This window comes from Alexandromys fortis, unplaced genomic scaffold, assembly GCF_014885135.2.
Source record: "Alexandromys fortis isolate MF-2015 unplaced genomic scaffold, M_Fortis_MF-2015_v1.1 scaffold_122, whole genome shotgun sequence".
Lineage (NCBI taxonomy): Eukaryota > Metazoa > Chordata > Mammalia > Rodentia > Cricetidae > Alexandromys > Alexandromys fortis.
Window position 1 is genome coordinate 1,717,943 of NW_026068004.1, and position 24,367 is coordinate 1,742,309.

The window sequence follows — 24,367 nt, forward strand, 5'->3', positions numbered from 1 at the left end:
AGAAATCCATCCTAGTATGAGTGATGGGCCTCAGCGGAAGTACGGCATCCAACCTGAGCTAATGAATCTCTTCCATGAACTTGTCCCCCTAGACATATTTCTTAGGTAGCCCAGGCTTTCTTGGAACTTGGAAGCTTCAGGCTCTTGAGTTATAGGATTATAAAAGCATAACATCACATTTGGCTCCTTTCTCTAAAACAAAGTTTAATTTCACTGGGGACTTGAGAGATGGCTCAGAGACGAAGAGCACTGGCTGCTTTTCTACATGACTGGGGTTTGAGTTCTAGTACCCACATTGCGGCTAACAACTATAACAACAGTCCCAGGGGATCCTATACCTTCTCCTGGCATTTGCCAAGGAGTGCACGAACATACCTGCAGGCAAAACATTCATACACATAAAATAAAAATGAATCTGAAAAAAATGTCTGGGATGGGGGAAGAGTCTTAAAAATTATCAGCCCAGTCAGGCAGTGGTGGCACTTGCCTTTAATCCTAGCACTTGCGAGGCAGAGGCAGGTGGATCTCTCTGAATTCCAGGCCAGCCTGATCTATATAGTGAGTTCTAGGATGGCCAGGGCTACACAGAGATCATCCTGTCTCAAAAAACCAAAATAAAGTTATCAGCTCAATGCCATTTGAGAAGGTTGATTTCCGTGCAACCGTGGTGCTTTTTATCTTGCAAAACCAAATCCTAAGCCATCAGACCATCCCAATTTGCCCCTCCCTTTGGGCCCTGGCAGCCATCAGGGTACCTCCTATTCGTCCACTCTAGATGCCCATTTGTCTTTTAGTGGCTGTCCTATTTGACTTAGCAGCATGTGACTGAAGTCCACTCACGATGCAGCCCATGTCAGTACTTCCTCCGCAGGCTGAGGATCCCACCGCAATACACGTCACAGTTTTGTTTATCCACCCTTCTCTTGAGAGACATTTGGGTCGCTGCCTCTCCATGGCTGTTGTGAATTAATTCTACTGCTCCCGCTATGAAAACAGATGCACAGATATCACTGAGATGCGGCTTTAGGTCCCTAAAATATGGATTCAGAAGTGGAAGTGTTAGGCTCCATGGCAACTTTTTAAAATAATCTGTGTGATATTTGTGTGTGGCGTGCAGGCAAGGGTGTGTATGGTGCACGTGTGCACTTGCCAGGGTTGGGTGTAGGTGTCTTCCTGCATCGCTCTCCACTGTAGTCCCTCACTGAACTAGCAGCTTCTTTCGGGCAGGCTGGCTCCTAAACCCCCCCTGTCTCTGTCCCCCAACACTGGGGTTACAGACACATGGAGCTATCCCATTTTACACAAACTCAGGTCCTTCTGCTTGTATGAAAGCCGTTACCATGGAACCATCTCCCTGCCCACAATTGTTTTTAATTTCTAAAAAGAGATTTGTTTTTATGTGTATGAGTCTGGGGGTATGTATGCATGCCTGGTGACTGTGGAGGCCGGAAGAGGGTGGATCCCCTAGAGCTGAAGTCATGAACAGCTGTGAGATGAGGGTGCTGGAAAGGGGCCTGGGCCCTCTGCAAGAGCAGCAAGTGCTTTTGATCACAGCGCCACCTCTGCAAGAGCAGCAAGTGCATTTGACCACAGCGCCTGCTGGTCTCTCCAGCCCCCCTTTTTGCACAGCAACTCCTCCATTTCATTCTTACCAACAGCGTGCAAGCTTCCATTTCTCCACATCCTTGCCAACACTTGTTACTGTCCTGACACCAGGAACCCTAACAGGTGTGAGGTATCTCTTGGTACAGATTGTTAAGAGGTGAGGCTTAAGTGTTATTAACAGACCTGCTTCCATCCAATAGAGAGAGCCTGTTTGCAGACAAGGGAAGAGCTGACAGGCTGCGGGCATCTCCATAGCCATGGGCTAAGTAGTACAAGTGTCTAAGGACTAGATGTCTTCCTGGCCTTGGTGGAGATGAACTTGACACAATCTTATTCACTGGGTCCCAAGCTGGCCTCAAACCTGGGCCATTCCTCCTGCCTCAGGATCCTGATCACTGAGATTAAAGGCAAGACTCACCGAATGCTCTATCTCTGCATTTGATGAGGCAGTTCAGTGATCTGATGATAAATTCACCCTTTTGAGTTCAAGTTGGCTTGTTTAGTTTGTAATCATGAGTCTTTAATACAGTTAGTACTTTAGGATTTTTCTAACCTTTTCTTCTCTTGGTCTCTTCTTGGAAGTAGACACAATATAAATAATTTGTACGTTAAAAATACCTATAGGAACATGCTTGAAGTCCAGTGAAGCAAGAAGGGCGTGAGTTTGGAGTCAACCCAATTTGGCTTCAAATTTTAGTTACTGGATGTTAACTAAATGGGCTAAGCACTTCATAAGATATAATCAAAATGTGTTATATACCTTAAATATATAGTTTTGTCAATAATATCTCAATGAAGCTGGAAAAAAAATGTAAAGACTGGCTTAAAGCAAAAAGGATAAAAAACAAGCCGGGTGGTGGTGGCGCCTTTAATCCCAGCACTTGAGAGGCAGAGGCAGGTGTATCTCTCTGAGTTCGAGACCAGCCTGGTCTACAAGAGCTAGTTCCAGGACAGGCTCCAAAGCTACAGAGAAACCCTGTCTCGAAAAACAAAAACAAACAAACAAGCAAACAAAAAACCACACACTCAAAAAACCCTGGATGTGCTGGCAGATACCTATAATCCCAGCCCCTGGGAAGCCGAAGCAGGATGATTGTCATGAGTCGAAATCCGACCTCAGATACTTGGTGAGTTGCAGCCCGAGCTCACACACCATTGCAGAGAGCCTCCAAAGCAGGCCTTGGTAGGTGCCCTGCCCCCAGAGCTTCTTCCAGCACCCAGCTACTACTCAGATGTTGTCGACTCTGCCAGCATTCTCTGCACATTCGTCCCTTTGCAAAGTGGTGCTAACACAATGCATGGGCTGTTAGGGATACATTATGAAGTACACATGTGTGTCGCCTACAATGCCTGGCACAGTGAGTGCTCGATGAAGGGTAGCCTTGACTAGGGAGGCACGCCTTGCAGGATCCAGCCTGGCTAGCTACTGACTACCCACAACTGTTCCAGGTTGGTCTTACGATAAAGGATTGACATTCTGGTAGGATTTCCAGTCCAGTGGGAGCAAGACAGTTCCAGGTAGGACGTGTCACAGCAGAAGAGGGAACACTAAACGGACTGGAGCCACCCACCTCGTTTCAGATCCCAGCCTGCCCTTAACAGCTTCCCTCAACTGTAAAATAGAGCTAATAATAGCAGTAGCTCCTTGGCTCCTTTGGGCTGTTGTGAAGTCTGAGTTAGTGTGGGTAAAGATACCTATGATGGTGCCGGGCAGCAAGAGCTGCGTAAGCCCTCACCAGTGTGCTGTGTAAGCTGCTAGTGACCACACGGGGAGGAAAAACCTTGCCAAGAGCCATACTTTTTATTTTTTGGATTGTGTGTGTGTGTGTGTGTGTACACACATAAGCACAGGTGCCCTCAGAAGCCAGAGGGCCTCTGCAAGAGCAGCCAGTGCTCTTAACTGCCGAGCCACCTCTGCATCCCAAAGCTTTTTCTCTAGACGAGAGGACATGAGATCTCAGCCTTGAAGTGTGTGCAGGTGCTTCCTAGACAAAGAGTAGGGGACACGGCACTTCAAGCGGAATAAACGGCAGGAGCCAGATCTGCGGCAGAAGAAAACAGACTATTCAAGCAAGCAAAGACACTGACCAACCAAACCTGGGAGGTGAAAAGGAGGCGTCATTTTTGGCCTTAAGGTGTTCGGTTGGCCAAGTCAGAACTTGCCTTGGTTAAGTACTGAGAACCGAAAACATAACCCAAGTCCACATGCTAGCAGCGTTCACGGGCTCTCTCCAGTAAAACCGACCAGTTTAACCCACACCTACTACTAGCCGGACACTGCAGTGACAGGTCAAGGGACCATTCACAAAAGGGCCTCGTTTAATTCTTACGATGTCCCACCCCTCAAGGGAGGAGGTAATTCTGTTTTGTATACGAAGAGGCTACTTAACCACACGGAGAACAGACTGGGTAGGAGTGTGATCAGCTACAATTACAAATAGTGGGGTTTCCCCCATAAAAGAAACCTGCAGAGTCCTACCGGAGCTCAGCTTCATGCCCCCCTCCCTTCAGCACCTTGGTGGTTGGCCAAGGCTCAAGAGCGTCGCATCTTTGTACTGTTTTTATTCTCAAAGTTCTACCAGCCAGGATTTCATCATGTTTGACTTTTATGATAGTTCAGAGGTGAGCTTAGGTGACTGTGACTCTCTCTCTCTCTCTCTTAGGTTTTTTTTTTTTTTTTTTTTTTTTTTGAGACAGGTTTCTCTGACTGTCCTGGAACTCTCTCTGTAGAATGAGCTGACCTCAAAACTCAAGAGATCCTCCTGCCTCTGCCTTCCAAGTGCTGTAATTAAAGGTGCGCATCACCCTGCTTGGCCTATTATTTCACAAATAGAAAAAGAAAGAAAAAGAGAAAGAAAAAAGAAATTGGTCTCTAACAAGTTAGCAGAGGAATTCACTAAACAAGTCTGGAATTGAGTTTTTGATGATAGCAATTTAGCGAAGGCTGCAGAGTCTACCCAAATCTGCTCTCCTCGGTTCTTGACATGGGACTTGGCTCATTTCTCAGTCTCTCTGGTGGGTAGGTGTGGTCATATGGATAGTGAGCCCACGGCTAGTGAGCAGTGAGCAGACTGGCGGGGACCCTGGGAGGGGAGGGGGCAAGCATACCTCTCCAGTCTTCTTTCCCCTTCCTCCCGCTGGGACCAGGGATGAGCAGGGATGACCAGCTTCAAGCACAGAGAAAGACTGAGCTCCAGAGGACGCTGAAGCAACACAATACAGAGAACCTGTGTCCCTGAATGACCACCGGGAGCAGAGCTGTCCTACTGACCTGGTCTGCTCTCCTCAGAGAGGCTAACTCAGAACCCAGTGCTGTTACGTGAGGAAGAATGACCGCTTTGTCCTTTAAGCCACTGTGCTGTTGAGTCTCTTTGTTACAGCAGCCTAGCCTTTCACTTCAGCTCACACGACCGAGCCCCTTTCTTTGTGAATATTTAGAATGGCTTTACAAATGACCAGCCACCACTGGAGAAAACTGCATCCAAGTGGGCACTAGTCAAATAGGAAATTCCTGCCTGTAGCTACCAGCCCAAGTCCTCCTCAGCTTGTGTGAAGACCATTTCATGGTGGAAACAGACTGCTTATGTTAAGACTCACTTAGCCTCTATGTAACTGACTCAATAAGCTTTTGACTATTTCTCCCTGCTGGGGACACAGCCACTGTATTCACAAAAGCTCATGTGTGTGTCTCTTGTGTAGTTAGCTTTTAATATGCTGTGAATTTTTTGGTTTTTGTTGTGCTATGGATCAAACCCAGGGCCTGACAAACAACAGGTAAGTAATTCCAGCAGCACACCGCAGGCCAGCCTTCGGGAGTTAGTATGGAACGTGTTTTAAGTGGAAAACTGCTGACTGTGGAAGGAGACGGTGTGCAGTTACCTACTGAGCGTTACAACGGGGCAAACTGTGCACCGACCAAAGATGAACCCTTCCTCATTAGGTCTCAAAAGAAATAATTTCTTTTTAAACTTGTTTCTGCCTCCTTGGATATGTGCCCTTCTACGGGCATCCATGCGGAGGCCTGAGACAACTGGCTTTCCCACTACCTTGAAGGTCACAGAAGATGAACGCAGCACAGGTGACCAGGCTTGGCTGGCATCTTATAGGCCCAAGCCAGACAGCTGGAGTTAGCCTCAACTCTTCAAAGTACCTTGAGAGATTTTTTAAAATTTATTTATGTCTGCGTGTTCTACCTACAGGCCAGAAGAGGGCATCAGACCCGATTACACATGCTTGTGAGCTGCCGTATGGGTGCTGGGAATTGAACTCAGGTCCTCTGGAAGAACAGAACAGGCCTTTTAACCGCTGGGCCATCTCTCCAGCCCCAGAGTACTTCTTTTTTTAAAAGATGCTTCATGACTGTGGACACATGGGGAGGCCAGAAAACTTTTCAGCTCTCCCCTTACGCCGTTTTTTGAGGTACAGTCTAGTTATTTTAAAACAAAAATCAAATAGGGTGGAAGGTGCTGGAGAGATGGCTAAGACCATGCAGGGGGCAGTTTGGTCCAGCACCCACATGAGGATGCTCCTTGCCACCTGTAGCTCCAGTTCCAGAGGCTTTGACAACTCTGGCCTCCCAGGGCATTTGCAGCAAAATGCAGGCGCGTGCACACGGGCACACACACACAATTTAAAAATAAATCTTAATTTCTTTTTCCACTACCTCCTCCTCCTCCTTCTACTACTACGAGGAAGACGAGTCTAACTGATCACTGTGTGCTGGAATTAATCACCAAAGGCACTCAGACAACACCGCTGGCGGCAAACTCAAGGGACCTGGATGAAGGACGCTGCTCGTCCAGGGATTAGCTGAGGCCAGCCGGTGCAGTGTGAGCAGAGCCTTTGCTAGTCCTTCCCAGCTGGCCAGAGACGTGCTGGTGAAGGGACCCCAGGTGTCCCGGCTTTACCACACTTGCTGTGACTGGTACATCCATATTCTCACTTCAGCTTCTACCTGTGCAAAGGCTGACGCATCTCTCGCGCCTGATGGAAACTGAGGGGCCAAAGACTGTGTCCTTCCGTAGCCGCCTCCACCAGGGAGCAGCAGGGCGAAGCCGGCCCCAGGCCTTTTCACGGTTGCTGCAGGAATTTCATCTCCCATCTCACCGTTTCTAACGTGAGCAGTGGGTTCAACCACCGTGCCCTGAACTTAACAGGCACTTAAGAAAACCATTAGACACTGACTGGTGGGTGTGGGAGGTAAAACAGTCTCAGATTCCAGCAGAGAAGTGAGTTCAGAGAAGCCACCGCTCCTGGTATTTCAGATGGAAGGATTAAAGAGGTCTTTTGAGGTAGAATTAGTAAAACTTGTTTTTCTTGATTGTCTGCTGACATTTTTAAGGCTTTAAAATATATTTAGCAAGACAAGTGAGGCATTTCAGAAACTAAGCTTCCTCCCTAAACAAAGCCAACTCTACACAACACTCAACAGCTAGAATCTTCTGGCTGCTCATCCCCTCCCTGCCCCCAGCTAGCTGGCTAGCCGCGCTCCCCCTGGGCCTGTATCTCCCACGGTTCTCCCTCCAAGGCTGGAGGAAGATAACGTCCCTGAAGTGCTTGGCACTGTTTGGCTTCACTGTAAGCACTCAGCACCCAAGATGTGGCTTCCCAGCCTGTTGATTCAAGTAATACACCATCTGGGGAACTCAGACACAAAGAACAAGATGGCGAGGGTGCACCGCTGGTTTGACAGGAGAATGTATTTATTAAAAGCCAGCAGTACTTTTGCTAAGAGGTCAAAGTCTTTCACCCTGATTTCTATGTAGCATCCAACACACATAACCACACTTTGAAGGGTTCCTTTGCTTCTATTTTGTGTATGTGCGGGGGGGCATGTATATATGTGTACGCATGTGTGGGCAGAGGCCAGAGAAATGACCTTAGGTGACACTCCCCCTCAGGCACCAGTTTGTGTTTTGTGTGTGTGCAGGTGGGCGGACACCTGCGTGTGCATGCATGTGGAGGCGCTCTCTGCCTTTAAAAAGCTATTATTTTGTAGGTGTGTGTGCTGTGCGTATGTGGGGGCGTCAGTTCACTACCTGACTGCGTGCATCTTGTTGGTACATGCTAGCGCCCCGGATCAGCTAGTCCGACAGCTTCACAGGATCGTCCCGTCCCCAGCGCCCATCTCTCAGGAGTTCGGGATTACAGAAGCCTACACGACATCCAGTTTTTTACATGGGTACTTTCACCTGCTGAGTCACCTCACTAGCTCCCCCACCCCCCCCCCTTTTTTTTTTGAGACAGGGCCTCACTGTGAACCTGGAGCCTATGGACTGGCTAGGCTGGCTGGCAATGAGAGCTTCACTCTCTAGCCCCTTGCCCCTCAGGCGAACTCAGTCCCTGTCCTCCCAAAGCCGGTGCTCTGCTCACCGAGTCACTGACCTGCCCTACCACCACTTTATTTCCTAGTTTGTCAAGACAGGGTTTCTCTGTGTAACAGTCCTGGCTGTCCTGAAACTTGCTTTGTAGATCAGGTTGGCCTCGAACTCAGAAATCTGCCTGCCCCTCTGCCCTACCACCTCATTTTAGGACGGTGCATCTCACTTGCCTCTAGCAGCATATATTATACCAGGCTGGCCAGCCAGTGGGCCCCTGATATTGTTTCTAGCTCCCTAGCAATGAGATTAGAGGCATGTTGTGGGGCTGAAGAGATGGCTCACCAGTTAAGAGCATTTGAGGCGCTTCCAGATTCCCAGCAAACCACACAGTAACTCATAATCATCCGAAACTTAAGTTCCAGGTACTGGATGAAAGGAGCGCTCATGGCGTGCACACAAAACATGATACACACAAGATCAGCAGGAGGCTGGCACGTCAGGTGGGGTCTCATACCTGTGTGTCCAGTAATTTACAGACCCAATTTGTTCATGCTGTGCTATTGTGTAGGGTTGTTTTGGTTTCACTATGTAGCCCAGGCTGGCCTGGAACACATGATTCTTTTTATATGGCCTTCCAAGTGCTGGGATTCTAAAAATTACACCCTTGAGAGATGCTCCTTCTTCCTCTTTTTTTTTTTTTTTTTTTTTTTTTTTGTGTGTGTGTGTGTGTGTGTGTGTGTTTTGAGACAGGATTTCAATGTATAACAGTCCTGGCTGTCTTGGAACTCATGTAGACCAGGTTGGCCTCAAATTCGGAGAGATCCACTTGTCCCTGCCTCCCAAGTGTTGGGCCACCATGCCCAGTTCAAGATGCTCCCTCTTGCATGATTCCTTCTTCTCCCGTTTACACTGAAATCTGCAGTCTCTCTGACCTTAAATACTCTTGGTACACTGGCTGGTTACAAGGATGTTCCTAAGATTCCCCAAAAGCAGACCGACTGACCTCTCTGTTCCCTTTGGCCCACTCCAGGGTCTCACACAACAGACCTGGAACAAACGCATCTGAAGAACTACAGCTTCCGGTGCAGAGTTCTCTAACGGAATGATGGAAATGTATTGAAAACAGTAGTGCTGACACCCAGCACTGTGAATGTGGAATACCAAGCAAAACATCAAAACACACTGACCCTTTGCTCTACACAAATGAACAGAAGGCTTCAGATAACAAACCCCCAGGGAGAGACACTGCAGGAAAATGAGGAGCGGGAGCGCTGGGTATACGCTGTATCTATGCTGAGAGCAGAGTTGGAGAAAGAGCCACCACGCTGACAACAGGGCACACTGTGAATAAACTAGAGGGCTTTTGCAAATTTTTTTATTTACATTTCAAAAGAACGTATAGCTTTCTGCCCTAGGAAGACAGCAGCGCCAGCCACTCTGCACGGGAGCAGCTAGCGCAGCAGACTGAGATCTTTCTTTAGTCTTCAAGACCCAGGTCACAACCACCTCTGCCTGACCCCTCCGTCTTCTGAGATTCAGAGCTGGGACAGCTCGCCTCGTCGTCTCTCTGGGCTGCTCCTTCCTGCCGTTCTCTCACATCCAGAACTCCTGACTGTGCCTTACAATACTTCAGTCATTGACAAAAGCATCTGGAAGCGAGATATTTTTAGCCAGCACCCGGGACAAGAACTCTCTTTTAAAGGATGTACTGAATCTTGGTATTCACCACTAAAAAAGATCCTCAAGTAGAAAATGTGCAATCTGTGCCTCTTTCTAAAATAAAACCTTTAAGGTTCAAAGAAAAAAAAAATCCCACCCTGCACTACATCACTACCAGACACAACAGCCACACAAGGGCTGAAAGGCCTGCTGCTCCCACTGCAGGCCACACCACAGAATAGAAGATAGAGGGGCCTTCTGCCCAGCCCTTCTCCGGCCAGGCATGGGACACCAACACTCCCCTCCCTCCTGCACTTGATCACCACATCTCTGCAAAGGCCACCAGGCACATCTCTCAAACCCTGGCTTTCAGCTCTTGCTCATGCTGCCCTGGGGACTTCCCCTCTTTAGGTTCCGGGTCACAGTCTGGGGAACTACTCTGGGTTTCTATGGGAGGGACAGCATCTGAGTTCAACTTTCTTCTTTTCTTCAATCGGTGCAAGTGAGATTTGGATTTTATATGTGCTGAGAAGACAAAAACCAAATAAACAAAAGGATATCAGCTTTCTAGAATTCTAAAAACAAACAAAAAATAATAAACCCAACCAAACATTTGAATTTAACTATACAATCTTTTTCTTTAACTATTAATAAATAACAGAGTAGCCACATGTTTGTTTGAGACAAGGCCTTACTCTGTAACCCAGACTGACATCACGCTCAGGCTCCTGCCTCCGCCTCCCGGCCTGTGCTGCACACTGACTGAGGCTCTGCAGGCAGGTCAGCCGTGAGCGTGCCCAGCCCACCGCGGCACAGACCCGCCAAAACTCTCACTCTTACCCAATGACTGTCTCATACAGGCTCATTTTTACTATCCTATTCTACAAGAATTATCCTCTGGGAACACCTAAAGAGAGGGATGGCTAGGCTAATTTTAAAATTTATTCATTTACTTAATTGTGCATGTATGCAGGGGTAGGAGATTGCTTGCTGGCAAGCTTCTTTACCCACAGATCCTAAGCTAAAATTCTTTTACACATAGCAAAAGCATCATTTTGGGGTGGGGGGTGGGGGTTGGAAGTATAAGTAAGGAAATAAACTGAGGAAATTTGTGTGGGAAGAAGAGGCAGCTTTATTCTCTAGGCGTAAGGCAAACCTGGGCTCTGGGCTGCTTTCCATGGCAGCAGGAGACGGAGCAAGGACGCGACAGATGGCACTATATAAGGCTCACACAGCCAAGCTCACAAAGGCTCACAAATGTTGCTTCTCTAAGGCTCTCCCCAAAGGACATTCGACAAACCGAAGCACTAAGTTTCCTTCACAAAGCAATCAGACGCCCTCTCTCTTCCCCTTTCATCATTATACACCACCAACAACCAAGGCTTCTTCTGCTGGATGGGCACACAGTCGCCCCCAATCTCTGACAATGGGGTTCATTTTGTCAGAGATGTCAGTTAATAAACCTAATCATTCTGTGGGCCGATATGGAGAGAATATCTACTCTGAGAATCCAAGCAAAACTGTACTCTGAGCAGGCTTCCTGCAGCTGGATCAGGCTAGCTCAGGCTAGCTCTTACAGCTTTTTCCCCACCTACCATCACAGTTTGACAAATTAGCCCGAGAGTGCTACAAAGACCCCCTCGGCCTCTGAAGACCCTGTGCACACCTGCTCCCTCCCAGCAGTGCCTCTGCTCCCACACAACTGGAGGGCGAAGGTCTTCTGCACTTCAGGATATGGGGCAATTCTCTAGTCTGGGAAAGGTTCTCAGGAATCTGTCTGTCCTGTTACAAAGCTGACTCCAACATTCAACTATTAAAAACTAAGTTTTAAGAAGTGTGACTCCCCCAATTTAGAACCCATGACACCCCCCCACACACACACAGCCCCCATCTATCCCCACCTGCCCATTCCCGGTCCCCGATGATGATCCGGTCACACAGGTCACACATGTGGTAACTTCTCTTGTTCTCAGTTTCATCATACGCCATCTTCATTGGCGTGGCTGTAGGTTTGTGACCCTAGAGAGCAAGGGGAAGGACATTCAGCTCAAGAGATTTGGGGACAATTCTCTGATATTAAGAGGAGTGGGATTTTTCCAAGATTTCTTTTTCATCCCCCAGAGAGCAGGTGGGCTGTTAACAGATTTTAGCAACAACCTTTCTAAACGTGAATGTTAAAACAAGCTCCAGGAATTTAAAAGCAGCCAGCTTGATGCTTTACTTCACTGAAAAGAGATTTGGCTCCCCAAATTAGCAGCAAGTGTCAACAAAAGAAAGCCCTTTGCAAACCTGACAACAGACCATGCCTCCTTAATAGTCACCTGGATGAAACTCTGTACTATATTGACAGCAGGTTCCAGAACAGACTCTTCCCACTTTGAAACATCAGATACTTCTAAGCCATATACTGGGGGGACACTGGGACCAGGTCCTAATGATGACAAAGAAAAGTTGTGTAAGCCTGGACTACGAGACCCAATCTATTCTGTTTCCAGGACTCTTAAAACACTCAAGAGGAACACACAGGGCCAAAGGAGTGACGTTCTGACATGCTATTCATCCTCCTATAAATATGAGCCATAATCCCAAAGACCCACAAGCTTGACTTGTATGCAGCCAACATGCCTGACCATGCAAACAGACGAGAGCAGAATCTTTGACCAGTAAAGAAATCAAAATGGAGTAACAGGTCTTGTGCCCACTGTGTGGGCTGCTGTGATAGAAAGAGCACTTCACAGGAGGAACTAAGTAAAGAGCCAGTGTGTGCCTGCTCTAAATTTTATGTCATTGATAACATTTGGATAACTACAAGCATTAACCAATGCACCATTGGACTCAAGAACTAGTCTTGGGGCTGGTCTAGTTGAATGTCACTCTGACCTTCATGATTTTTTCTTTTCTTTCTTTCTTCCTTTTTTTTTTTTTTTTTTTTTTTTTTGATTCAGAGACATATGTGACCTAGGCTGTCCTCAAACTCACTGGGCACCTGAAGTTGGTCTTGGACCCCTGATCCTCCTGCCTCTCTACCTTCCAAACGATGGGATTATAGTCATGTAGTACAATGCCAGGTTCCTAAACACCTTCTTTTAAAGGCCATATCTAAGGTAGGTTTCACGTGTCCTCATGAACGGACATAAGGCTGACGGTATGGAAGAGCAGACACCCACCCACCTGGGCCAACTGTGCTGTGATAGTTTAGCTTCAGTTCGTCCACACTCTACAGACACACTGGGTCATCTCCACAGCTAGGAGAAGTCAGTTACTTGAAGGCAAGAAGCATTGTCCCATGGACAAAAAACATCAAAGGCATTGGGATGCCAACGGCTGACAGGTGCTGGCCTTTTGAGTGTGCCAACCACAAATAAGATTCTTCATAAGCCGGACTGGCCTACACCTGCCAGCACATGGAAAGGTGAGACCAGAGGGTGCAGGCAGTGCCCACAGCACACCTGGCCTTAGTTAAGCTCTGCACCTGTTTCTAGGCCACTCTACGTTTTCCTTTCTCCTCTAAGTCCTTTGTTGGGCCTCTGTGCCCTGTCTAAGCACCTTTCAACAAGTTCTCGGCTCCCAGCTGCTATTTCTGGCTTTGGTCCAAGGCCAAGCTGGGGTGGGGAAGTCCCTCTGGCTCTCTGCCAGACCATATCCCAGAAGACTAGCCTTGCCCAATCAAATGTGGCTCCTGACTTGCAGGGCAGCTGTGCTTTTCTCTCTGGCACCAGGACTGTGCCTGCACAGAATGAGGTGCAGGCAAATGACACTGTGCCATTAACCCTCCTGGTTGAGAGACAGGAGTTACTGTGGCCTCACCACAAGAGGAAGTTCCAAACTATCACAAAAAAAAGCCTTTTGTTTCAGACTTACTGTCAGACTTGGGAAGGGAAGCTGCAGTTGAAATCTGTAGTTCTGAACCTCCAGTTCAGCTGAGACTAGGCTGGGACCCCTACTACTTATCAAGACAGGCAGAAAAGGGGAAATCGAAAGAAGTGGCACCATGTATCAAGGTGGACATGGTCAAAGGCACCGAAGGGCAAGGCTGGAGGCTGTAGCTGAAGGCAGAGGTCTGCTGGTAAAATCAACCGGAGATGACGCAGAAGAGTATTCTAAAAATGTCCCCAGGATAAACTAGAGTTCACTGCACTTAAATCTATCTCCTTTTAGCTCATAAGCACACAACTGGGGACTGGGGGCCTGTATGAATGCTGGTCAGCCAACAGCATAGCTCAAAGAAACATGAGCCTAGACTTAAAAAAGCCAGGCCTGTATTTGGGCTCTATTGCCTTCTAGCTGGGGGTGGGAGAAGGGGAGTTACTGGACTTTTGCCAGGTCCTCATGTTCTTATCTGTAAAATAAATGAAGCCTCAATACAACTATTACAGCACAGTATTTGGTGACAGAGACAGTGTGAGACTTTCCTTCCCTCTCCCTTAAAAGTTCTGTCCAATTACAGTGTCAGCTGAAGCAATTCAAGTGCCCACCGTGTATCTGACCACAAAGATAAAGCGAGGGTAAACAGAGAATGTTGTGTCCTTTAAGATCACCAGACCAGGACCTTTTTAACTAGGAAAGCTCCCGCAGCATTCTGCCTGCTCTCAGGTGTAAAACAGAAGCTGGAATCGGAGCTAACGCCCAACCTGCTCACGTGTTGCTGTCTTGCTCTTCTTACCTGTGCTTACAGCCACCACTTTCTGTTCAAGGAGTAAGGAAACTCTTCAACGGAAACTTATCTGGTTTTTTCCCCCTAAGACATCACCAGATAACACCCCTGAATAATATTCTATGCAAAAGACCCACCTGTGGTCTAAACTCTCAGGACAGATCTAGAGGCTACTGTTCATTTGCTGAGTAAGAAGACATCAATATTCTGCCAAAATGGATCCAGAAGAGAAGGAGAGAAGTGGGACTTACTGCTCAAAAATCGGTTTTTAACCCATCGGTTTTGCTTCCGGGCGTATCTCTTAGTTACTTGTTTCAGAGCCTCGATACCTGGAAGATACAGCAGACACAGTGGTATCCAGGTGAGCATTTCTGTCTGTCAGGAGACAACCCCTCCCAAGTCAAGAGCAAAAGAAATGAGCACACTGTTAGACTTCACAGACAACAATCTCAGTGTTTAGCTGGGACTCTTCTAGCCTCAGCCCAGACTATCACCCAAGGATGTCCAAGACTAGTTTAGACAGAGGAATTCACACCTTTCTTTAGAAGCTGGTTACTAGTCTCTGGTGTGCATTTTCCCTCAGTGATCAGGTACTCGTGAAATTCCTTGAAGCCAATTGACTGGAAGATACCATGTTGATAGTCCTGGCTGGGAACAGGAGAGCATCAGCAGTGAGCCACAGCCTCTGAAAACTAGCAGGGGCCTTGGATGTTATCTCATCGGTGAGAAAAGTGAATGCCTGAAATTCTCCCCTTCCCGCCCCACCAGTCTCTGGGTTACTTTCTTAAAAGTAACTTCTGGGAATGCCTGAAGAAAAACAAATTACTCTTGTAACAGGTATAGAATAAACCTTCAACGAGCCCTGCCAATGCCAAGGCTGAAGACCGGTAAGTAGATCCAAAGCCAGTGTTATGTCTACGGTCTTGCAACTATGGGCAAGCAATGGAGAGTAGGTCAGAACAGCAGCCAAATCCTCACCTATTTTCTGAAATGTTCTTAAAATTATAGCGCCTGTGAAAATCTCTCAGCTCCTCCAGGAGTCCGGCAGCGAGCATGGCATCCACTCTCTTGTCCAAGCGTTCATCTAGAACTTGAGCCAAAACAGCCCATGAAAAAGCAGCACGCGGCTGGGGCTGACACGCACATGGCGAACTGAACAGGCTACCCCAGTACGGGTTTTATCCAAATGAAAGAATTCAGATCTCAGAGTATATAACAATTCATATTTATTTATTCATATTTGTATTTACTTGTACTTTAGACTGTGCATAGCAAAGCAAACCAGAATGAAGCACGTGCCTTGGCTGGAATGGAGGGCGAACACTTCACTATGGAGACTGCACACTCACTGCTTTTCAGAGTGTAGACCAGGCTGTCCTGGAATTCACTGTGTGGAGTGGGTGGCTTGGAACTCACACAGATCCTCCTGCCTCTGCCTCCCAAAAGTGTGCACCACCACATCCAGGGTTGACTTTTCTTAACTTCTGTCCTTTTTTTTTTTTACCTCTAACTTTGTTATTTCATTTCAGAATCCCCGGATGACATCTTGGTGCATCCTGAACTACCAAGTGGATACAGCATCGCCCAGGTGCAACAGCCAGGCGTGGCTCTGCCATGAGTCAAAGCCATTAGTTTATACTGAACTGCAGTGTAAGGTTTGATGTTAAAACATTTCATTATAGAAAAGTTACATTTTTCCAGAAACGTCTAACTCAAAGTGATTTAAAAGCAAACTATCCTTATAATTATGACCATCTGTCTGTGTCTCCATTGCTGCACAGTTTTGTTCTTGCCTCGCTGAGATTTGTTGACCGAGGACTGGTCATGTATGGAGCTCACTGCAAGCGCTCTGAATTCCATTGACTTACTCATTTATTTTGCCGAGGTAGGAACTGAATAGAGAGCTCTGTGCATACCAGACAACTGTTCTGCTACTGAGCCATATTCCCATCCCACAACTTTGTGTAGTATTAGTAGTCTGAATCCCTAATGGATGCTATGAAATATGTACTACTATTATCATTCCTATTTTATAGAAGAGCTGGAATACATAAAGGTAAACTAATTGGTCTAAACAGACCAAGTGGTGGTGGTACACGCCTGTGATCCCAGCACTGGGAGGCAGAGGCAGGTGGATCTCTGTGAGTTCAAAGCCAGTTTCCTAGTCTACAAACTGAGTTCTAGGACAGCTTAGAGCTATTACACAAAGAAACCCTGTCTTTAAAAACAAGGCAAAACAAACAAACAAAAAAGAACTCACAGTGGAGCAAGTGTGTGAAGTTTAACAATGTCTTCAAGCCTGGGCGATTCACCACATTTTGTGTCCCTACTCCCCAGAGAATGGTCACCATCTCTTATCTTAGGCCCAAAGCACTCTGAACATTCCTCTGTTGCAGAACTGTCTAGCACTTCACCCCCAGGAGATCTGCAAGGGCAGGGGTTCTTACTCCTCTCTTCAGCACGGCGGCGACTACAGAGTACATGGCATTTTACTCAGGGCTCACTGAATACTTGCTGGGGAAACAAACAGGGCATCACAATACTTTTTTTGGGGAGGTGGGGAGTTTAAGGACAGGGTTTCTCTGTGTAGCTTTGGAGCCTGTCCTGGAACTAGCTCTTGTAGACCAGGCTGGCCTCAACCTCACAGAGATTCACCTGCCTCTGCCTCCTGGGTGCTGGGATTAAAGGTGCGCACTACCACCATCCAAATGGCAACATAACACTTTAGCAACAAATGCTACCAGGTTAGCTAGCTAGCCATCAGACCTATTTCTCAGGTCTATCAATCAGCCTTCAGTCAACCTCGAGGTCAGACCTCCCTCCGGGAAACCTTCCCTTACTATCTTTCAACCTTCTCTAAACGGCAGACTCTTCCACTCTGTACCTCTCATCCACTGCACTGAGAACCATACTGGTCTGAGAAGCAGCATTCTCCTCCACCCTTTCCAGAAATACCTACGGGAACAGCATGGAGCCTGAGTGCAGGCAGGACGACTGCCACAATAAACCCAGCAGATACATCAGTGTTCATTGTCAGCCTCGGGTTCTAAGTAGACACACAAGAACCTAGTAGTCTACATTTTACCTTGGATGAACTCCAGACGGAAGATATTTTACCTGTCTGGTCAGCGTGAAGCCAGAGGATGCATGGGTTAGGGAACTTGAGAGGGCCTCCGAGAGGACCACCGCCTTCTTCTGCATGTTGACGATGAAGAAATTCACTGTGAGAGATTCCTGTTTCCTCAAACACTTGCAAGCTCCTAAGTTGTTGAAGATAGGAGGTGGGGTGGGGAACCCATTAGGAAATATTCATTCTCAACTGGAATAAAGAGAAAGTGTCTCACAGGAAGGAGTCAGGTGTGGTGACAGATCCTGACTCCAAGCACTCAGATACTAAGACAAGCAGACCAGCAGACAAGGCCATCCTTAGTTTCATTTGTCAACCTCACGCATAAATTCCCAAACCAAGAAGTTCCAGCTTTATTCTAATCCTACAGTTATTCAGTAAGGCCCTAAACTCTGGGTGAGAAATAACACTGTTCTTTTAAAAACGCATTCTAGAATTAGTTAAACGGGTTCAGAAATAACAGGTTTCCTCTACACAAACAGAAGGAGACTCACTTTCAAGTGAGCAGTAAAAGCTTGTTTGGGACACTCTGTACAAGCCAACATGTCTGGTCTCGCCGGAACGCCTTTCCCACAGTACAAAGGCATGCCGTACATCCAGCTCATCCACTTTCTTTTTAAATATGTCTAAAATTAATCAAGAATGCTCCTGGTTAATCCAACACACTCTCCGGGAACAAAGACTATCGGAGACAGAGCCCACACGCTCATTCTTAAGCTGACGTCCACGTCTGTGTGCATCCTGTTATATTACAGCACCAGGTAACCGAGCTCCCAAAGCCACACTCTCCACTCAGGTGACTGCAATTTATCAGCTGGAAAGTGATCTTTCCCTTCCTGACCCACTTCTGTTTCCTGAAACCCCAACAGCAGAGTGAGACCCCTTGTCCTTCAATCCCCATGGCCACTCAGAGCATCTATGAGGAAAAACTTAACAGTACCTCATTTATTTACGGGAAGAATACAGACTCTACCCAAGAGAGATGATAAGAGGTCTCTATCTTCCCTATGGGAGACACTGGAGCTCCTGCTTGGAGCCTAGTGACCCTTCCTGAGGCACAGTTCTCAAACAGCAAAGGGGACACGGTAAGAAATAAGATCTGATTAGGGAAGGAGAAGAAAGCAAAGACAAGTTCTCGTCCCAGTGTGCAGAACTGGGAATGGAAGGTTCACTTTAATGTCCTAGAGTTTAAATAAAATGGAAATATTGGGTGACAGATGCCCGATTCCAAGTACTGTCATATAACTACAAAAAGTGCAGGAGTCGGGGGCTGGAGAGATGGCTCAGAGGGTTAAGAGCACTGGCAGTTCTTCCAGAGGACCTGGGTTCAATTCCCAGCACCCAAAAGGCAGCTAACAACTGTCTGTAACTCCAGTTCCAGGGAACATGATACTTCATACCAATGCACATAAAATAAAGTTAAATAAATTATTATTTTTTTTTAAAAAAAAAGAAGTGCAGGAGCCAAGGCCATCCTTCACTAAGTTAGTCGGGACTACATGAGATCCTATCTCAACAACAGAAAGAGCGGCTACTTAGTACAAGCAGCATTTCCCTCAGAATACCATTCCTACCAGGGTGGAAACCCCTTCAATGAGGACAAAAACACTTAGAATAGAATGTGGCCCTCCAAGGACACTTCTGTATGAGAAAGGCCTTTCTCCTTTAATGTAAAATTTCACTGGAATAGGGCCCAATGAGGTAGGCGTATTCTTAAATGGCTCTTCAAAGGCAGAATAATGAAAAAAAAATGTAAGAAACACTGGTATTAAATTTTTTGAAGCTGGGTGGTGGTGACACACACTTTTAATCCAGCCTGGTGTACAAAATGAGTTCCAGGACAGCCAAGGATACACAGATAATCCCTGTCTCGAAAAAAAAAAAATTTTTTTTTGAGACTATTTTATGTAAGCATAACAAGGGATATGTGTAGCCACGATACAGTGAATCCTTAGATGGTCTCCTGTGCCAAACACAGGAACCACTCCCAACACCTCATATGTAGTTCCAATTCCAAACAACTCTAAAAAAGTATGTGAGGGTTCATTCACTATCTCTCTTCTCTACAACCAAGTTTCCATGTGCAAAGGTGAGCCAACCTACAAGGCAGCTATAAACTCCACCTCCACTGGGAAAGCTGCTGGGCACAACTCAGCATTGCACAACCAATTATGAAACTCAAGTCACAATGTAAACGAACTGCATGCCAGAAAAATTTATATGAAAACTGTTATACAAGCAAAGATCAAATAGAAAATGAAGCAAGATTACATAGGCCCTGGGGAAAAACAATATTGTACTATGCCTTTAAAATGTAACAACAAAGTAGGGTGCAACTATTTACTGAGGGAGCTGGACTGAGACGGGGCCTAAGTTAGAAACTCCAAGCCCATTGACAGAACAACCCAATCCCCACCCCCTGGCCTCCCAGCTCTATAGGAACTCGGGGGAATGGAGGACCCCGGCTTTCTTACCTGGCCACTTTGCGTTTGTCATGTGGGTGTAGCTTGGCGGCCATCTCTGGGTCTACCTGGCTGAGCCGCTTATGGAGTTCATGGCTGTCCTCCTTCTCAAGCTCCACTTTCCGGTCAGCCGCTTTCCCGGTGCCCATCTCCGGGCGCTAGTACATGAAAGTTTGGAATAAATTCATTCCAACTATTCAATAAACACTGAGACTATAAATGGGTCAGGCATCTTGCTAAGCCTTAGAAATAAAAAACAGAGATGGATCTGAAGATCTTACCATCCAGCGAGGGACAGATCATAAACCAAAAATTCCAATACGCTGTGTAAGTGCTGGGAGGCCACAATAAACGAGGAGGAAGGGCAGCTCCCTCCCAGGGAAGTACCCTGCTGCCCTGCTTGACTATCTTACCTGAGCTACCATGTCTACTCTAACATATCCAGGAATGCAGTGCACCCCTCCCAGGAAGACTGACCGGAACTGCCAGCACACAGCCACTTGCAAAGCCTTGCCTACTCAGTGGCACCTCCATAAGAAAGGTCAGTGTTGGACATCTCTGACACACTGTGCTGGCAGCCAGGAAATGCTGAGTCAGACTGATGTAGTGCTAACTTACACCGGGATGCTAATTAATCCAAGCAGAACCCTTTTCCCACACACAAGCACTCCCCTCGGGCCGGCTTGGAGGAGTGCACTCACGTACGGAGGTGGCATCTGTTCAGAATATTAAGTAGGAAAATTACAGCTGCTGACTCTAAGAAACAGGTAAGAGTCAGCCTTCCTCCCACTAAAATTATTTGGCACGAGAAAAATGGGAACCATTCCTTTAGTGAGTTACTCGTGAATTAAACTTACCTTGGTATTCACAAGAACTTTCCAGAGCAGAGACTCAATGTAATAATTGGTTCCTCCCACAACAATAGGAATTTTGTCTCGAGCAAAAATATCTTCAATGTAAACATTAAGAAAATTATTTAATATCAATAAGAGAATCCTGACTTACGTGGGAAGAAGAGTATTAGCAAGAAATCACAAAGGCCAGCGTGTGGATCACACCTCGGGCCTCTACCCATGGATGCTTATGAACACATGTACACACATGTGCACATACTCACACTAACAAGCACACACACACCACACACACATCAAAAAAGGAAAACAAGAAAGGGAGGGAGAGAGAGGCAGGCAGAGAGGCTGGAGAGACAGCTCAGCAGTTAAGAGCACCAGCTCCTCTTCCAGAGGACTGGGCTTAATCCCATCACCCGTGTGTGGCTCCCAACCATCTGCAACTCCAGCCCCCGGGAACCCAGCGTCTTCTTCTGACCTCCTCAGGCACCAGTCACACATGTGGTACACAGACTTCTGCAAGCAAAGCAGCCATACAACACATAAAATGGTTAATATTTAAAAAACAGAACAAGAAATCACATTTGTCTGGAGAGTTGGGGTTAAAAGGGAGGAAACAAAAGGAAGAGGCACTGACTTCAATGTTTCCTGAACTTTATGGAATGATTTTCAGCTAGGTATGCAGGGACTTGCATAAACCAGACGCAGCATCTGAGGATGTAGTTCAGCTGTAAGCGTGATTGCTTAACGTGCAGAAGCCCATGGTTTAATTACCAGCACCACATAAACTAGACGTGGTAGCACACACCTGTAATCCTAGCCCTAAGAGACAGGAGGATCAGAAGTTCAAGGTCAGCCTGGGATATGAGTCCTTGTCTCAAAAGTAACAACAACCACAAAACCAAACAAACAAACAAAAAAGGGGAGGCTGGAAAAATAGCTCAGTGGTTCAGAGTGCTTGATGTTTCTAATACACACATGGCAGCTCACAACCAGCTATAACTCCAGTTCTAGGGGATCCAACGCCCTCCTCATCTGTCCTTCACTAGCACCAGGCATGCCCTTGGTGCACAAACACACATGTAGGCAAAGCATCTATACACATAAAATAAAGTAAATCTTTTTTAAAACTTAAAAACAGAAACAAGAAAAAAAGAAAAAGAACACCAGGCATAAATACACAATGGTATCTAGTTCTACAAATGTCTAGGCCTTGCTGCTAAAACTCTTGTTTTGTTGGTCTTCTAAATAAGTTTAACAAGCCCAAGGCAAGGCTGCTCACTAAGGTGAGTGACACCTAGTGTGGGACTTGGCCTGTTAAAACAAAGCACAGGCTGGTTCCCCACACCGCAGTTCTCAGTCAGATTCTATCATTACTGAGCCAAAGTGAGTTCAGCCACCAAGACCTCACCAGATTTCAATTTCTCGTGTGAATTACTCAACCTATCTGAGCTTCAGCTTCCTCACCTGTAAAAGCCCCAGAGTGCTCAGGGACATTAACCGTAACTGTGCAGCAAGCATCTACGTAACGCCTGAAAACTAGCGAGTCCTCAACTGACTGCAACCACCATTGTTCTAGAGTTTTCTTGGGATTCTCTTTAGAATCTGCTGAGCAGATAATTACTTGCTTTAACTAGGACGTTGTTTGTTTAAAAAGAAAGATGGCTGCCGGCATGCAGTCGATCATTTCCTCGCTCCTTCCTCCCAGACAACCTGCAGAACTAGGTAAGTGTTTCCACCAGAATCCTTCTGACTGGTAGAATAGGTGGGAAGATTCTACCAACAAAGGACCAGTGAGCACACTGACACCAGGCCCCAGACCTATAATCCCAGCACTCAAGAGGCTGAGGCAGGAGAACTCCCTAAGTTCAAGGCCAGCCTGTGCTGCAGAGTAAGGACAGGACCAGCCAGGGCTACATAGACCTTACCTCAAAAACAGACAGGGGCTAGCGAGACGGCTGAGCGGGTAATGGTGCTTGCCACCAAGCCTGCTGACCTATGTATGGGCTAGCTTTGAGCTCCCCATCTTCCTGCACTGGATTCTTGAGTGCTGGGATTCTGGAGCTTGTTAAGAACTTTCAGTTTGACATTGTGATGTTATGCGCTTAGTCAAACTTCACAAATCTAACCTAGCGCTGGTCTGATGATGTCATCCTCTGCTGCTTCCGTCCTTAGAAGGCATTAAACACTCATGAACAATCCAGTTATCTTATAGTAAGACTTCATATTTGGTGATAGATGTTAATCTCCAAAAGACTTTCGTATATACTATCTCATCTGACAGAACAGCTCTGCAAAGTAGATAGACCTGAAATTATTATCTGCAATTTTTTTATTTTATGTGCACTGTGTGTATATATGTGTAAGGGTGTCAGATCCCCTGGAACTGAAGTTATAGACAGTTGTGAGCTGCCAAGTAGGTGCTAGGAATTTAACCCGGGTCCTCTGGAAGAGCAGTCAGTTCTCTTAACGGCTGAGCTATCTCTCCAGACCTCTATTATCTGCATTTTAATCTGTCTATTTGAAAGGCAAAAACATTACCTCATTGCCTGCCTACATTTGCATGCCTACAGCAAGGAGGGCAAACCTTTTCCATGTTTATCACCATATCTGTACTTGCTCCTATGAATTACAGACAAGGCCCTGGAAGTATTTCCATATTCGCAAGAGTCCCTCATGTATTAAGAACACTAGTCACTTGTTCCCCCAAGTTTATGTGTTCTGTTTGTCCAAAGCTGGTTTCAAATTGCTGTATAGTCAGTGGCCTGACCTTCCAATCCTAGGTGCTGGGATTACAGGTGTGCACCACCACACCAAGCATAGTTTTGCTTTTTAACTTTTATAATAACAACAGTGGCAAAACAGACATGTAGCCTATAATTTCCAACGTTTATATTGTTTATAAAATTCTTCCATATTGACTGATACATGTGGCTACAATTTATTCATTTTTTACTATTACAAAGAACTTCTATGCCAGGTAGTGGAGGTCTATGCCTTTAATTCCAGCACTTGGGAGGCAGATAGGTGGATCTCTATGAGTTTGAGGCCAGCCTGCTCTACAGAGTGAGTTCCAGGACAGCCAGGACTACACAGAGAAACTGTCTTGAAAGAAATAATCAGCCTCCACCCAAAAAGCAAAATAAATAAAAGCAAACAAACAAAAAGACAAAAGACAAAACAACAACAACAACAACAACAACAACAACAACAAAAAACAACTTCTATGAGCAAATCAAACTTTGTACATTCTTCTAGGAGTGAGAATTTGGGTGATTATTGCTACTAAGTGCAGAACTGAGATGCACGTCTAAGAAAAACCATCTGACAAGAGTGTCCCTAGAGCATATGCCTAGGCGTTCTGGTTCACAAGTCTTCTTATTTTATGTTTTGAGACAAGCTTCCTAGCACAGATTTGCCTAAAATTCCCTATGCTTCCATGACCTTGAACTTCTGGTCCTCTTGCTTTCCTCTGAGCCCAGCCTGGTCTACAGAGCTAGTGCCAGGACAGGCTCCAAAGCCACAGAGAAACCTGTCCTGAAAAAAAAAAAAAAAAAAAAAAAAAAAAAAAAGAGGGAAAGCCTAACCATACTTTAGAATCAAAAGTTAAAAAATAACTACTTCATACCTTGTATGTTCTATTTGTTCCAAGTTTCATAATATACAGATGTGTACATATATTTGACCCCAAA

General features: G+C 46.3%; 1 protein-coding gene across 3 annotated transcripts in view; it reads right to left on the minus strand.

Annotated features, from left to right (window-relative positions):
• Positions 1–9,284: 9,284 nt before the first annotated feature.
• Positions 9,285–24,367, minus strand: part of Trit1 (tRNA isopentenyltransferase 1) — a 46,852-nt gene continuing 31,769 nt past the window's right edge. Inside the window, exons 3-11 of one of the 3 annotated variants that reach the window (XM_050161344.1) lie at positions 20,685–20,781; positions 19,840–19,985; positions 17,356–17,498; positions 15,217–15,328; positions 14,774–14,886; positions 14,490–14,567; positions 11,906–12,015; positions 11,486–11,603; positions 9,285–10,109 (exon numbers count right to left, since the gene is read on the minus strand). In XM_050161344.1, coding sequence (XP_050017301.1) covers positions 9,940–10,109; positions 11,486–11,603; positions 11,906–12,015; positions 14,490–14,567; positions 14,774–14,886; positions 15,217–15,328; positions 17,356–17,498; positions 19,840–19,985; positions 20,685–20,781 — 1,087 coding nt within the window. In that variant the 3' untranslated portion in view covers positions 9,285–9,939. The remainder of the gene's footprint in view (positions 10,110–11,485; positions 11,604–11,905; positions 12,016–14,489; positions 14,568–14,773; positions 14,887–15,216; positions 15,329–17,355; positions 17,499–19,839; positions 19,986–20,684; positions 20,782–24,367) is intronic. The other 2 variants (XR_007595250.1, XM_050161345.1) reach the window with 2 other exon arrangements.